The sequence below is a fragment of the Triticum dicoccoides genome, unplaced genomic scaffold (genome assembly GCF_002162155.2).
Source record: "Triticum dicoccoides isolate Atlit2015 ecotype Zavitan unplaced genomic scaffold, WEW_v2.0 scaffold179115, whole genome shotgun sequence".
Lineage (NCBI taxonomy): Eukaryota > Viridiplantae > Streptophyta > Magnoliopsida > Poales > Poaceae > Triticum > Triticum dicoccoides.
The window spans coordinates 1-15,467 of record NW_021225158.1 but is presented as its reverse complement, the minus strand read 5'-3'; the positions used below and the strand labels follow the sequence as shown (position 1 = coordinate 15,467).

At 44.4% G+C, this 15,467-nt stretch overlaps 1 protein-coding gene across 1 annotated transcript; it reads left to right on the top strand.

The window, feature by feature from the left end:
* Positions 1-9,448: 9,448 nt before the first annotated feature.
* Positions 9,449-15,462, top strand: LOC119344673 (E3 SUMO-protein ligase SIZ1-like; the record flags this gene model as incomplete). Its single annotated transcript, XM_037615045.1, has 15 exons — positions 9,449-9,609; positions 9,756-9,836; positions 10,276-10,318; positions 10,467-10,545; positions 10,652-10,817; positions 10,920-11,047; positions 11,578-11,634; positions 11,837-11,924; positions 12,422-12,497; positions 12,867-12,940; positions 13,149-13,256; positions 13,370-13,531; positions 13,886-13,990; positions 14,174-14,254; positions 14,335-15,462. Coding segments are annotated over exons 1-15 (2,403 nt in total), but the record flags the coding sequence as incomplete, so codon positions are not given.
* Positions 15,463-15,467: the final 5 nt, after the last annotated feature.

Below are 15,467 nucleotides of genomic sequence, written 5' to 3'. Positions count from 1 at the left end.
TGTGGTTTGAGGAATAAGAAAATCATGAATAGATCTCCAAAGAGGACACCAAGGCATGCTCCATAAAGAAATGTTGCCTTTAGTAAGCTGATAGAAGGCATGCTGAGTAAGCCTGGGAAGCATTTTTAAAATTGAAGCCCAAAAACCAGACTTAGGAGGAGAAGAAGTTGCCCTCCAGATTGTAGTAGTAGGGAAATACTTAGCCCGAAGAATACAGTATAAGTGAGAAGAGGGGTTGTTTGCTAACCTCCAAGCTGCCGCAATGATGAGACTTTCATTGATGGCTTTAAGATTTCTAATCCTTAGACCTCCTTCTTCTTTTGAATTTGCTATATCTTTCCAAGCTCTGAGACACAGTCCTTTCCTTGAGCCATCTTCCCTAATACCTGTCCACCAAAAAGTTCTAATGATAGCTGTGAGCTTAGCAATAAGCTTTTTGGAGAACAAAATGTTTGCCATGTAATAGACCGGAATAGCAGAAAAAACAGACCTAATAAGTTCCAGACGAGCTGCATGGGAGAGCATATTAGCTTTGTAAGAAGGCAGCTTGTTAGAGAACTTGTCAATCACAAAGTTGTAAGCAGAGGCTCTATTTTTAGCAGGTAAAATCAAAGGATGACCAAGGTGGATGAATCTATCATCAAGATTAGCAACTCGGAAAATTTGTTTAATATTAGTAATAACATTTTGAGGAGTATGAGTGCTAAACAGAATAGCAGATTTGTCCCAATTAGGAGTTTGACCGGAAAGGGAACAAAAGTGCTGAATCAAATCTGACATAGTCTGAGCCTCCTGTGTAGTAGCCTGACCATAGACTAAAAGGTCATCTGCAAAAAGGAGAGAATGAATAGGAGGGCAATTTGGGCCTAGAGAAATGCCTTGCAAATGATTGTCCTGAGCAGCTTCATTAAGCATGATAGAAAGTTCATTGATGGCAAGAACAAAAAGGTAAGGAGACATGGGACAACCCTGTCTGATACCTCTGTGAGACTTAAATTTGGGAGACGGCTGACCATTAATGAGGACAGAGAAAATGGGTGAGGAAATGCAAGCATGCACAAGATTGATGAAATGACCATGTAGCCCTTTACGAGAAAGAGCCGAGACAATGAAGTTCCATTCTAGACGGTCAAAAGCTTTAGCCAGATCTATCTTTAGCATGAAGGCATTGTGTTTCCAAGACCTAAGAGTAAAATAGTGATAAATTTCTTGAGCAACAATAATGTTGTCAGTAATCCGTCTACCCTCAATAAAAGCTTGTTGAGCTGGATCAACATAATCTGGAAGATGGGGCTTAAGTCTGTTTGCCAGAGATTTAGCAATAATTTTATAAATGACATTGCAAAGGCTAATTGGTCTATAATCCATGGGAACAAGAGAGACTAACTTCTTAGGAATGAGAGCAATGTTAGTGTCATTAATGTGTGGAGGCAGAATACCTGTGGCATAGAAAGAAGACACCAACTGCGTTACATCATCACCAATCCAGTCCCAAGTTGCCAGATAAAACTCCACATTGAAGCCATCAGGACCTGGTGAAGCATTTAGTTTCATATCCTTAAGAATCTGAAAAATTTCAGATTTATCAGGAATGGAATAGGTGAAGTCATCATTATGTTCAAAGGAGTTGAGTTGAGGAAAAGGCCCGCACACCACATCATTAGGAGAGGAGAAAATGAATCTGAAATAATTAACAAAAGTTTGCATGATAGCAGTAGGTTTATAATGGAGCACATTATTCTCATCTTTAACAGAACAGATTGTATTTCTTTTTCTACGCTTGATAACAGCCTGATGGAAAAACTTAGTGTTTCTATCACCTTTGGACACCCAATTCTTTTTGCCACGTTGTCTGTAATATTGATTCAGTTGATTGAGAGTATTCGTACCTGGCAATGAGGGATTGCTCCAAGTCTTGACTCTGATGGTGAAGAGGCAATTTCTGCAAATCATTGATTTTGGCCTCTAACGTACTGAGAGTCTGCTGTAAAGGCTTCTTTTTTTTACACCATGCCTTTAGAGTATTTGCCAATGAAGTTGATTTAGCTTTAAAAGAGTTAAGAGTAGTAGCTTTCCAGGCATTTTTAGCAAAAGAATTGAAGTCATCTTCAGAAAGCCACCAATTTTCAAATTTGAAAGACTGCTTAGGCTTGACAAAGTGACTATCAGTGGAAATCAAAATAGGCGCATGGTCACTAAGAATAATGGGGAGATTGAGCACTTTAGTGTTAGGAAAGTGAGCGCACCAATCAGAATTAACCAAACAACGATCTAGACGACGATGAATAGGCTTGGAAGTATTATGTCTACCACGCCAAGTGTAAGCAGGACCACTATAACCAATATCGAAAAGGCCACAGTTCTTGACAATAGAACGAAAGGCATGCATACGGTAGTAGTTGATATTGCCATTACAACCGTCGACTTCATACAGGATATCATTCAAGTCTCCCATACAAACCATGGGCTTACCTAGGTTATCATAAACAAAAGACGCTACTTGGTCCCAGATGACATTAGTCTGCTTATGATAGGGGTCACCATATATACAAATGGGACAAAAGCTGACCCCAGACGCCACGTGAACTACATTAGCTAAAATATAGTGAAAAGCAGCAGTATGCACAGTAACTTTGAGCTCATCGGTCCACATAAGCCAAAGCCCCCCTGAAGCACCTCTAGAAGGAACAACACAAGCATTAGCTACATCAAACCTATTAACAAGATCAGTAGAAGTAACCTTAGAAGATTTAATTTCAGAAACAGAAGTTACCTGAACTCTTGTAGACCGCATAAGATTAGCAAGGTAAAGCATCCTTTCACTGCCAAGGCCCCTGCCTATACCTCGGCAGTTCCAAGCAATAGCTTTCATGGCGGAGGAGGCGCGTTAGGGCCTTGCGCCGCTACCCAAGAAAGGTTGAAATGCATCCCTTCACCTTGCTGAATAGAATTGGAGTTGTTAGGCTGTTGCTAATTTTCACAGAGATAATCTGCATCCCTTTGGCCAGTGGAGCTAATGTTATCTTGATCTTCCACCGCGGCTTCACCTCTGGCGCCATGTGTACAAGCACGAACATCCAGATCCATGTGGTGGAGGCGATCGATCCCAGGAGGAGAGATAGGACCTTGATAGGAGCTATCCGCATCTGCACTAAGAGAATTTGAAGGCATCCTGATTGGGCAAGGATCATAGCTTGCTCCTGCTTCATTGCCATGTTCCTGAGAGATTCTGCCTTGGTCAGCATGAACAGCGACACCCAGATTTTCCACAAGTTTGCCGCGGCCTCTGCACATAGAATTGCTGCCATCCAATGGACCGGTGTCACTGTCACGATGCCAAGTGGTAGCACCATAGCTACGGCGATGAAACCCACCAAAAGAAGGACGCATACCTCCAGATCGCCCGACTGGGGGAACATCCCATTTACTAGCAGCAGATCGGCGGCGACCTGTCAACTGAAATGCGCCGGCTTGTTGAGAGGATCCAGATTTGATTCTTGAGACGGAGTAAGCAGGTCGGTCTGCTCGAGGAGATCCTGCGGAGAGGTGAGAGGCGGAGCCCATAGGGCTAAATCCAACCGGAGCTTCACCGGCCGACCTGCCACCGACCGTGGGAAAGGAGGCCGCTCCGAGCGGTGGTGCTCCGAGGAGGCCCTGCCCAGCAAAGGCTGCGCCGGGCGCCGAAGGTGAGGCTCCAAGCAGACTCGAAGGAGCGCCCCCGACTGGTTCCTCCCTCTCGGAGGACTCGAGTCGTTCTCCATTAGTGGAGAGCTCAAACCTTTTGGATGGGGGCAGAGGTGGATTTGGGAGCGTAGCAAGAGGTCGTTTGGGGAAGCATTTTGGTGGAGAAGGATTCTGTGGGTGGGTAGTAGTGATGGTGGCAGAGACAGAAAAATTCTCCATATTGGCAGTGAAAGCAGGGGAATAGCAGAACTGGGAAGTGAGAGGAGCAGACTGTGTTTGCAGAACATGCAGATTTGGGGAGGAAATAGGATTTGCAGGATCGTGCTGACAAGCGGTATTCAGGGTTGAAGACAAAAGGGCAAGCGATGTGGTAGTGGTGAAATTACCGAACTGTCCTTTTGAAGACCGGACACCTCCAACAGGCTGTTGGGCCAAAAGTGGCCCAGAAGTAACTGGCAAGATATTCCTCTCCTTTCCAGAATTGGACTGTGGGCCAATTGGGTGGATCAAAAATGGGCCTGAAACTGAAACATTTGCCTTCTCCAGGACCGACAAGTCGGCAGTCAGTTGAGCTGCTTTGTCAGACACTTGAATAGAGTTGTCTCCCGCATTATTGCACCGCTCTATCCCTGGCAGAGAAAAAACTGCAGTAGGTAAGTGAGGAGTACCTCCACCGCCCTGAGTGTGAACAGTAGCTGTAATCTGATGAACAGTACTGCGAAGCTGCTCATCTTGTTTCTGAATCTCCTCTCTGGAAGAACTCCCTTTCTGCATGAACTGAATCTGCATGTTAGCTTCTGTCACAGACAAATCATGATGCTTAGAGGTCTCCTTCATTACATCCTTTCCTTTCTCCAGAGATTGCTTCTGCAGCCTGACCAACTGAGGATTCTGAAAAGTTGAGAAAGCAGTCTGTTGTTCTTGAGCAAGATCATCTAAGACTCTAGGAATAAGCTCAGATTTATTCATCCAAGGACCCAGACGAGCTAAGGGAATGTGCTCCAGTTGAATTTGCAGTCTCTGCCTAGAGATTAGGAGATTATTCCTAGAAGCACAGTGTTGCACACTATGGAACATCAGACCACAGAAAGTACATATCCGTCCGATTTTCTCATAAAACAGATAGATCCAGGCAGCTGAATCTTTATGAAAAGAAACCCAAACTTTGTCTCTAACTGGATTGGCAACTTTCATTTTAACCGTACCCCACATATAGTCGGATTTGGCAGAAAGCATAGCTTGACTGAAAGGGTGAAATTCAGATTGCTGACCAATACTATCTAAAATCTTGTACAGAAGCTGCTGAGATCTGAACCGAGGAGGAACACCATACACTCGAACGGTAACAAAAACAGAATCAAACTTGTAATCCTGAATATCTTTTGTTCGATCATCAGGATCCATAAACTCTACGAAAAGATTGTCAGAACCCAGACTCCAAGGCTGACGAGTGAAAACAAACATGGCAGCATCCAAGGTTTGGAAATGAGCAACAAAGATGTATTTAGAAAGCTGTGATATACCTTGATAATTATCCCTCCAAGCTCTTGCCATTGATTGCTGTAGCATGCTGAGAGTGATAACTCTTGGGGATCCTCCTGTGACTGCTAGTTTCATCAGGATATTGTAACGAGAATCTTGCGGCTGCTCCTCTTTTTCTTCTTGGTGCATCTGGATCTGAAGAACTTGAGGATCTTGCAGCGATAGACTTTGCATGTCTATCTCAATCCCCGGATCTGGAGGCAGATTCTGAGCAGACATCATAGGAACACGAATCAGCGGCTGGCTTCATGAGTCTTGGCCTTCCATTTACAGACAGACAGGAGCGAAGGAGAAGAAGGGAGAGAGCAGAGGAACTAGGGATGTGCTTAGTGTTTCGGTCGAATTGGGAAGCTGGAGAGAAAGAAAGCAGGGGAGGTGGCAGGAGAAAGAGAGAGGGGAAGCGGCATGACGCCAGGTCCAGAAAATAGAAACGTACATCTCAAACCGAGACTATAGGAGGCTTCTCCTAGGGTTTCGAGCAGCGAGGCGGCGCCCGGATGATTCCTAATCTCTCAACTTGCACGAGTAGGGTTATAAGGTTGTCGGCTCCCTTGTTCTACGCTAGAGATCCCTTCTTCCCGGCTCTCTCGCCCGAGGTGCCTGGTGTACTTTTCCATCCTTTGCGGAGGCTGAAAAGATGAGACCTGCGTTGAGTTGGAGGTCGGGCCACCATGCCAAGTTTAAGCACAGACAAAAAGGATGTTAATAGTTTAGGGAGAATCAAAAAGGCAAAAACTTGTGGTTGATGACGAGATCAATGTGGAAGAGGAACAATTGTGGGCCCTGATGGGTGGAGTTCTATACCGGAAGGTTTTGCTCGTGAAAACGATTCAAGACGCTCTCTTTCCTCCTCAGGGTACCCTGGAGGCCCTGATTTTCAGATCTATGGAGGACAATGTTTTTGTTGCAAGTTTCGATATTGGATATGGGGCGGAGGTCACTGGTCTGTAATCATTTTGTAGTTTTGGAGGTGTTCAACATCATATTACACACTTCTGACTTAAAAGTTTAACCGTCTCAAGATTTGGGTAGGGGTGGTCAACCTCCCCTCTAATATGTTGGGCTTAATTTCCATGGCCTGCATAAATTGATGATATGGTTGGTAATGTGATACATCTGGACGCAGATGCTCGTGAATATGCACGGGGGTTCTGGTTTGAGGACCCACATATCGATCAATGTTAAAGAGCCATTTATGTGATGGTGTCAAGACCTCATTCTTAACTACTGCCATCAAAGTCGAGAGAAGAATGGACAAGCAACAAAGGCAAAGGAAGTCCCAGATGGGCAGTGAAGCCCAGTTGCGCAACAAAGTCAAGGCCAGACCGTGACCACTATATAGCGGTATAGTATCGTAGTGTGTGAGAGGAGGGACATCGAATGACCTGTCACAACACACAATCTCTTCTATTCCCCTTTCACCTCCTTCTATCTTCTTCTCTAAGATGTTGCGCCAGCCTTTCCACTCTAGTTTCAGCGAGACGCAATCATGGGGAAGACAAAAGCTTGTGACCGATGATGAGATCAACGTGGCGGGGGCACAATCGTGGGCTCTGATTGACAAGGTTCTATGTCGCAAGGTTTTCCATGTGGGTACGATACTCCGATCCACGTCCCGGCTTCTCATTCGCCAACGAAACCACGCGTCAGCTCTTGGTTGGAACAAGTGTTGCCCATCCAATGGACGACATGCACCTATGTCGTATAGACACGTGACGTGATCTAAACAATAGACTGCTTAGTTAAAAAGGCTGGTCAATCAAAGGCCTGCTTAAGGCTCACTTGACTTAGTCCAACTTCAGAGGACTGGACCATGATAGGCCTGCTAAATGCATACTTGCATATCGCCCATTTACAACCCAGATCCACACAGCCCGTTAGAACCTGTGTGGATTCGTGTGTTTTGATGGAGAGCTATCAGGGGCTTGCTGTCAAGTTTTGGAGAGTTGCATTGGACGCACATCAGGCAGGCTGCCATTTCTCCCATGTGTGGACTTGAAAAAGAGTCTCTTTATCATCGCTTATTGACATACGATCAGGCCAAGCTCTTTTGGGAGGAAACACAAGTTCTGTTCGAGCTTAATATCCCAAGGCTGCACCTTAATACTTGGATGGTCTTTTGGGAGGAAACACAAGTTCTGTTCGAGCTTAATATCCCAAGGCTGCACCTTAATACTTGGACGGTATATATTTTGGACCCATGCTTGGTGCCAAAAGGAGGAAGGGCAATTATGGTAACTTTTATGTAGGCATTTTGCCACTTGAGAAATAATTGCACTCATGGAGAGTTCGGTACCAGCGGCAACAACCTATGATCATTATGTATGGTATTGTTCGAGAACTAGACTAGGTGCTGAAAAACGCTCATGTACTGATGACAGTTATCAAATGGACTGCTCTTGAACCGGTTTGGGTTAAGTTAAATATGACGGTACATTGTTTTGGGTGGTCGAAGAGGAGTTGGGATGGTTGCAAGAGCCCATTTGGGAAATTTCTTGGCAACTTTTGGTGTCCCTCTATGTTCGGGTATTGGATCTGATGTCGGTGGAGATGCTACCATGTCGGGATGCGTCGCTATTTGCTCGCAATAGGGATCTTCAGCATGTTCAGTTGGAGATTGATTGTCTAAAAGTTAAAAGACTATGAAAGTCAAGCTCAGAAAAATCAACAGACTACCATATTTTATGCCAGATGAAGGAGATCGTACACTCTTTCCATGGATTCAAACTTCTTTTTTGCTTAGTGTTAGGCAAATGAGGCAACTCATAACACAATTAAAGAAGCTTTAATGTTTGGAAATCTTGTAAAGAACTTGGATGTAATCCCTAGCTTTTTGCCCCGCACTTTAGGTTGGGCTTGCCTTCGCCAATTGAGTAAAGCTCCACAAGGCGAGTTTTCTTAAAAAAGGTTTACATCCATCTTGACTAGAGGGTTGCAATTTAGTGTTGGCCAGGCATGACTTTTGAGTCTTGTTTGAGTCGCTCCATGGCTTGGTACTTGGTTTGCCCACATGCTCACAGGTTCCAGGCTTGTACATTTCTCTTGGAGTGGTGGTTGCCGTGGCAGGGTCTGAGCGGTGACGGATGATGGCCGTTTATCTAGCGGAGCAATATTTGCTTATTTTCCCCATTTGTTGCTTGTACTCGAAATCAGAGGTTCCTTGCAAATATGCTTGTGTTCGATGGCTTGATGTTTGGCATAGGCGAGCGTGGATGCGTGGAACTCGGGCTGAATAACCTCATAGCTTGTTGTTTGGCATAGGCGAGGGTGGATGCGTGGACCTCAGGCTGGATAACCTCATGACTTGTTGTTTGGCATAGGCAAGCGTGGATGCGTGGAACTCAGGTCGGATAACCTTATGGCTTGTTCGATGTAACGAAGTTGAAGTAGCTTTCTTTGAAAAAAGGTGATGCTGATGACCCTTGCGAGCAACCTCGACGATGATTTTCTCTCGTCAGTGTGTGTGCATGGGGGAGAAGGGGTAGCTAGGCTAAGTAAGAGGGTAATGCTTTTATTCTTAATTAACGGGTGGAGCCCTAGGTTTTGAATTTGCAAAATATAGACATTGTTTCAGTTCTAGGTGTTAGCGAGTAGCAAATTTCGTAATAAAGTATTGATGCAAATACCGACTCTAGTTAGTTATCTAATATGATAATGGCCGTGCAAAAATTATCGGTTACAACTTAGAAATGGTGAGTTGATGTTATCGAACGGTCGCAGCGACACGGATTAAAAGATGCGAAGCACAATGACAAGGCAACGCAACAAAGCGGTCGACCGCGCGAAGATGCTGTATTGACGTCGATCGATGGCATATTTTCCTAGTTTGAAACTATCAGGGAATGGATGCGAAAAAGCTAGTTAGGAAGTTGGCATACGTCGTGGAAGCCCTTTACATCGCCGTTGACCCCGCACCGCCCGGTGGAAAATGACCGTTAATTCGACGCAAACTACTAGTGCGACTAAATAATGAATGATGGGATTAATGAGGTTTAAATCACATTGAAATGGCTGGCTACTCTCAAAAAAAAAGAAATGGTGTAATGAGATGGATAATGACGGGGGTTTATAGCAAGGAAGAGAAGGAAGATTTGGTTTGAGTCAAAAAGGAAAAAAAGACAGAGAGGCGGACTCGTACGGCGGCGAAGAAAACCAGATTTGATTTGCGGCGGACGCGTCCGTCCGTCCCCCACCCTTCCCCCCCTTCCCTTCCCCCCGTCCGGCGGCGGGGGAGCCACAAAACTGAAACCGATCGATCGAACCGATTCACACGCCACCGCCGCCGCCGCCTCGACTGGGTCCAGGGCCGCCGCCGCCGCCGCTGCCTCGACTGGGTCCAGGGCCGCCGCCGCCGCCATGGGGGACCTGGCCTCCACCTGCAAGGTCGGTCCTCATCCGATCCACACACACCCTCTCTCTCTCTCGCTCGCTTCTTTGCTTAGGATCCATTCTCCGGTTCCATCCAGGGGTCCCGTCTAGTAATCTAATCTAATCCTGAGTTGCTCTTCTACTTGTTGGTGGTGGTTCAGGACAAGCTTGCCTACTTCAGGATCAAGGAGCTCAAGGACGTGCTCATCCACCTCTCCCTCCCCAAGCACGGCAAGAAGCAGGTACCGTACCCCTCATCTCATCTCATCTCATCTCCTCTCCTCTCCTCTCATCTCCATCCCCCACACCACATCTTTCCCTCCTACCATACTACCTATCATATATATATATATATCCTTGTTCATTACTGCTCTCTAGGAGTAGTACCCATCACTATTTATGCCATCCGTTTTAACTACATTCAATTCAATGGATGGATCCACTCTCTCATGTTTCCAAATTATCTACTCCCTCCGTCCGGAATTACTTGTCATCAAAATGGATAAAAATGGATGTATCTACAACTAAAATACATATATATACATCCATCTCAATGACAAGTATTTCTGGACGGAGGGAGTACTACTCTACCCACCATCACAACAGCTTCTCATACGTATGCTGCACCAGGTTATATTGTCATCCATCTCCAATCATCTCATCTATGCGTTGTTGTTGCAGGACCTCGTCGACAGGATCCTCGCCCTGCTCTCCGACGACCAAGGTCAGCCGCCCCACTTCTTTCCCAACCCTCTCCGTGCCCGTGCAATGCACCCCTGTCATCAACTGCAAAGCAGCCCCAGCGTTTTTTTTAGGGAAAAAAATCACCTGCTACTTACTAACTTGCCTTGATATGTATGTGGCTGCCTCAGCCCAATGGCACCTTGGTCGAGGGAGGAAGAACGCGCCCAGCAAGGAGGCGGTGCTCAAAATAGTCGACGACATATACAGGTTAGCTAGCTTCCATGCCATTTCCCACTTGTCCACCCTTCTTTCCTTCCTATTTCAGTGATACTGGTACTTGGCTTATCACACCATTCATTCATTGCCATAGCAGGAAGATGCAAGTCCACGGTCCTCCTGACCTCGTGGTATCTCCTGCTCAGAGCCAGCTGCCTGTCACGCCGGATTTCAACCGCATCATCAAAGCTAAAAAGGAACAATTGGGCCCTGACTCTGGCTGCCTTTGTGGTCAATCCTTTGTTCTCGGGAATGTGGTCAAGGTGTGCCCATCTGCCCTGCCCTGGCTGTCCTTCTCTCCAACGTACAAAAAATGACCATGTTTTCTACACTTGTTTGATTGTTTGTGTGCTTGCTTCTTCTAGTGCGACGATTGCCAGGTCCAGCAGCATATCGACTGTGTGCTGATTCCAGAGAAGCCTGCAGTGGGTGTCAGACCTGAAGCTCCAGAGCATTACTTTTGTCAGTTGTGCCGACTAATCCGAGCAGACCCGTATGCCCTCCTACAATCCACTTCTATTTGCTATTTCTTTCTGTCATTTGCCATCTTGACAAATATGGTGCACTACTGTTACTGGAAACTTCAAAGCGATTCAGACTATTTGTTGCTTCCAGCATTCAAAGTTAGCATGTCCAACCAAATGGGCACTAATGGTAAACTTAATCATGATCCTTATACATATACAACTCTACTGTTGTAACCTAGGTAGGAATTTAACGAACTTGTCAGGTCGAGAGTTGCATCAACTGTATGACTGATTGGTTGATTCAGACTCCCATTATTTGCCAGTAGGCTGAAAAGGAACCTTATGGATCTTATTTGGAGCTCTCGTGTAGCACTACATGTTGCGCCTTGTCTCTAAAACTGTCTTCTAGTATATTATGACAATATCTGAGGGAACAAGATTTAACCCAATAAGTTTCCTATTGATTCTATACAACTTTGTCTCTATTCCTGCATGGATTGCTTGGAATTGAAATATTTTCTGCACGTTTGCTACAGTGACTATTTTGAACCTGCAGATATTGGATTACTACTGGAAATCCTTTACTACCTGTGAGACTGATTACAAATGATGGGTGAGTGTAACTTTATGGGCAATGTATTCCTTGATAGTCTGGTAATTGCTACACTATAATCATCACTTACTGAGCATTTCAAATTATATTGGAAGGAGTGACCTTATTTGTAGTAGAATACTCTTCGTTGGCTTTGTCAGTCACACTATTATGTGCTACATTCAGTCCACAGTAATCTTACAGAATTCTCAACCATTTGCAGAGTGAATGTTCCTCAGAGTGTGGAGAGAACTTTTCTACTTACTCGAGCTGAGAGGGAGACTGTTCAGAGAGTGGAATATGATATTCAGGTTTGATTCCCTTTTTCTCTGAGACTGATTACTGTCATCCTTTACATTTCCTTTCCACAAGGACAATGACACTTTAATAATGTCATATGGAAATTATTAGCAGTGTGATGCTGCTTTTTCATAACCTTTTCTAAAGGGGAGGGTGCTATAAAATTAACTGAGTGTGGCATGTTCATGATTGCTTGTCATGTTGTCAAAGGCGAAACTCCTTCAAGAGTACCAAATTGCAGATTTTCTTTTTGTGATTTTTAACCTTTTACATGGTGCTTTTCTCTTTATTATGAATAAGAATAAATGCACTTTCTAACGTTATGTTTGTACAAGGACAAAATTCCTACGTTTATCTCGTGCAGTGCCTGTAGGCCTGGGCTGCTGGAGCGTTATATTCTCGTTATAGGGTTAAACTCCCTAGTTGTTTGTTTGTAAAGACAACACACTAGTAGTTTTTTTGTGTATGTCATGCAGCATGTTGCTGATGAGGGCATGCTCCTTTGCAGGTTTGGTGTATGCTTCTGAACGACAAAGTTCAGTTCAGGATGCACTGGCCTCAGAATGCAGACTTACAAGTGAACGGTACAGCTTTTGCTTTTCAGCTTTCTAGTACAGTTGAGATCGCAGACATGATTTGTTATATGATTCATGCGGTCCTATTTTTGTGTCCTCAGACTCAGAGTTTGAGTCATTCTATACTCCAAAATAGAGGTAGACATGTAGTACCTCGAAAGAGGCCCTTGAGTCATGCTGTAGTTCACTAGTATCAAGTAGTGAATTTATCAATTTATTTTTTTGAAGATTTTATTTGTTCATTTATAATTTTATATACTGTATGCAGATATGTACAGTGAGCCTTGTTTAGGTGTTGCAATGCATTTATCTTGGTAAATTCTTTTATGAGCAAGGCATGGAGGATCATTCTCAATATTGGTTTCATGTTTTCATCAGGTATACAAGTGCGAGTAGTTCCCAGGCCTAGCACTCAGTTACTAGGGATTAATGGACGGGATGATGGGCCGGTGGTGAGTGCACTCCTATTTCATCGCTAGTGCATCTTAACCAACAGAACTATGTCTATCATCTGTCTTTAGTCATCTTAAAGTTATCAGTTGCTTTTCTTGGCAATTCTTTTTTTTTTGAGAAACAATTCAATTTAATTTAATTGTGAGTCCCTTGTAAACAACACATCTGCACAGTTCAGAGCTTTTATGTTTTTGGACTGCTTTGCAGATAACAACCTTTTGCCGAGAAGGACAGAATAAAATAGTTTTATCAAGTGATGATGCCCGACCATTTTGTTTTGGGATCAGAATTGCAAAGAGGAGGACAGTTGACCAGGTTTTTCTCTCTCTCTCCTGTTACTTACCTAGCTGTTGAAGTGAATTGTAGAAGGTGCAAACTTTTCTGATAATAAACATGCCATCATCTATACTAAAACATTACCTTTTCAGGTTCTAAACTTGGTGCCAAAGGAAGCTGATGGCGAGTCTTTTGAGGATTCTCTTGCTCGTGTTTGTCGCTGTCTCAGAGGTGGAAATACTACAGATGATGCTGACAGCGATAGTGATTTGGAAGTGGTTGCCGACTTCTTTCCTGTCAGCCTGCGTTGTCCTGTGAGCATTTCTCTACATATTTCTGTTTTCCCTCTAGTTATGAGATTGCCTTTATTGTTTTGAATTTTAAGAAAGAATTCCATATATGAACAGTATCTTTGTCATTGATCAATGAGCTGGTTGTCTCTTGATACTGTCCTTTTACATGCCACACTTTCCCTCAAGTTAAGAATGGCAGACATCCAAAAAAGTTAAGAATTACTGAGTTGACTCCAACCGAGTGGTTATCTAGCTGTATTTGGCTGCCATTATATTAGTATATCATCACAACGTACAAAATAAGCTTTTCTACAGTGCTTCCTGATATGGAAGCTTCAAGGGTTGAACATTTTTTTATCTGATAATATTTCACAGAATAGTGGATCCCGGATAAGGACTGCGGGAAGGTTCAAGCCTTGTGCTCACATGGGCTCTTTTGATCTGCAAACTTTTGTAGAGCTGAATCAACGGTCACGGAAGGTAAGATTTTATTCCTCCATATCCATAACTAGGATCTCTGCATAATGAACATTGTACTTTGGTCCAACTTGTGTTGGTCCATTTGGCAATGGACGGGGTAATTATGATTGGTTGGTCCATTTAAATGCATACTTTCTTCAGATTGACGTGGCCCTATTTTTAAAGACTTGTTGGTTTTTGCAGTGGCAATGTCCAACATGTCTGAAGAATTATTCTATTGAGAGCTTGATCATTGATCGGTATTTCAACCGGATCGCTTCTCTGGTAGGTTTGAATAAGTCATTTTCATTTTCTGTGTATTGTTAGCAGTTTTATGGTTTTCTTAGACTGTTCCTGTGATTCAGGTTCGGAATTGCGGTGAAGATGTCACTGAGATAGATGTGAAGCCTGATGGCTCTTGGCGTGTGAAGGGTGATGTTGAAGATATAAAATTGTCCCTGTGGCACCTGCCTGACGGCTCCCTGTGTGAACTGAAACAAGACGCTAAACCTGTTGGTGGTGATGTAAAATCTGAAGCTTCAAGAATTGGCAGCAAGGGAAATCTAGGCCTTAATGGATTGTGGGAAGCTAGTAAAGCTGTTGACATAAAGCCCTCAAAGCCTATGAGCAGTAGCCACACTGGAATTTACAGGGATGGGGACTACCTAAGTGTGAGTGAGTGCAGCACGCAAATTGGTGAGATGTACAGAGTTGATGATAGACTACAGCAACAGCTCGAAGATGCAGATGTCATTGTTCTCAGCGACTCCGATGATGACAATGTTGTGACAGTGTCTCCACCAGCTGCCTATAGTGATGTTGGTGGTTTGGGATTTGCTCCCATTTCTGCGCCAGGAGTTGCTGAAAGTTACCAGGAGGGTGGTGTAGTTGGGGGCCTTGGCCTTGATTTGTTCAACGACAACAGCGATATTTTTGACATAACTTCCTGGTCTGCGCAACCCCAACCAGAGCAAGGGTTCAATTTTTTCGGAGCTGATGTTCTACTTGGTTCTCACAATTCATCTGATGCAGCGCCAAGTGCTTATACCCTTGGCTGCCACGCTGGCTCTAGTGACACTTCCATGGTTCGAGATCCTTCTACCTGCCATGTACGCACCAGAAGCTTGGTCGATAACCTGTTGCCTTTCGGCAATGATGATTCTTCTCTGCGGATTTTTCTTCCTATTCAACCATCTGGCGTTCCCGTTCAGGAAGAACGGAATGGACATGACAACATGTCAAATGGGGTCCAGCCTGTTGATGACGATGAAGACGAAGATTGGATATCTCTTACACTTGCGGCGGGTGGAGGTAGTAATGAACAGTCTGAGGCAGCAGATACGGTGAGCACACAAGCACAAATCGCAGTGGAAGAGAGAAGGATGGAACCAGCAGACACGCTGAACCCACAAGCACAAATGACGGTGGAAGAGACAAGGATGGAACCAGCAGATGTGTTGAACCCGCAAGCGCAAATTGCAGTGGAAGAGACAAGGAT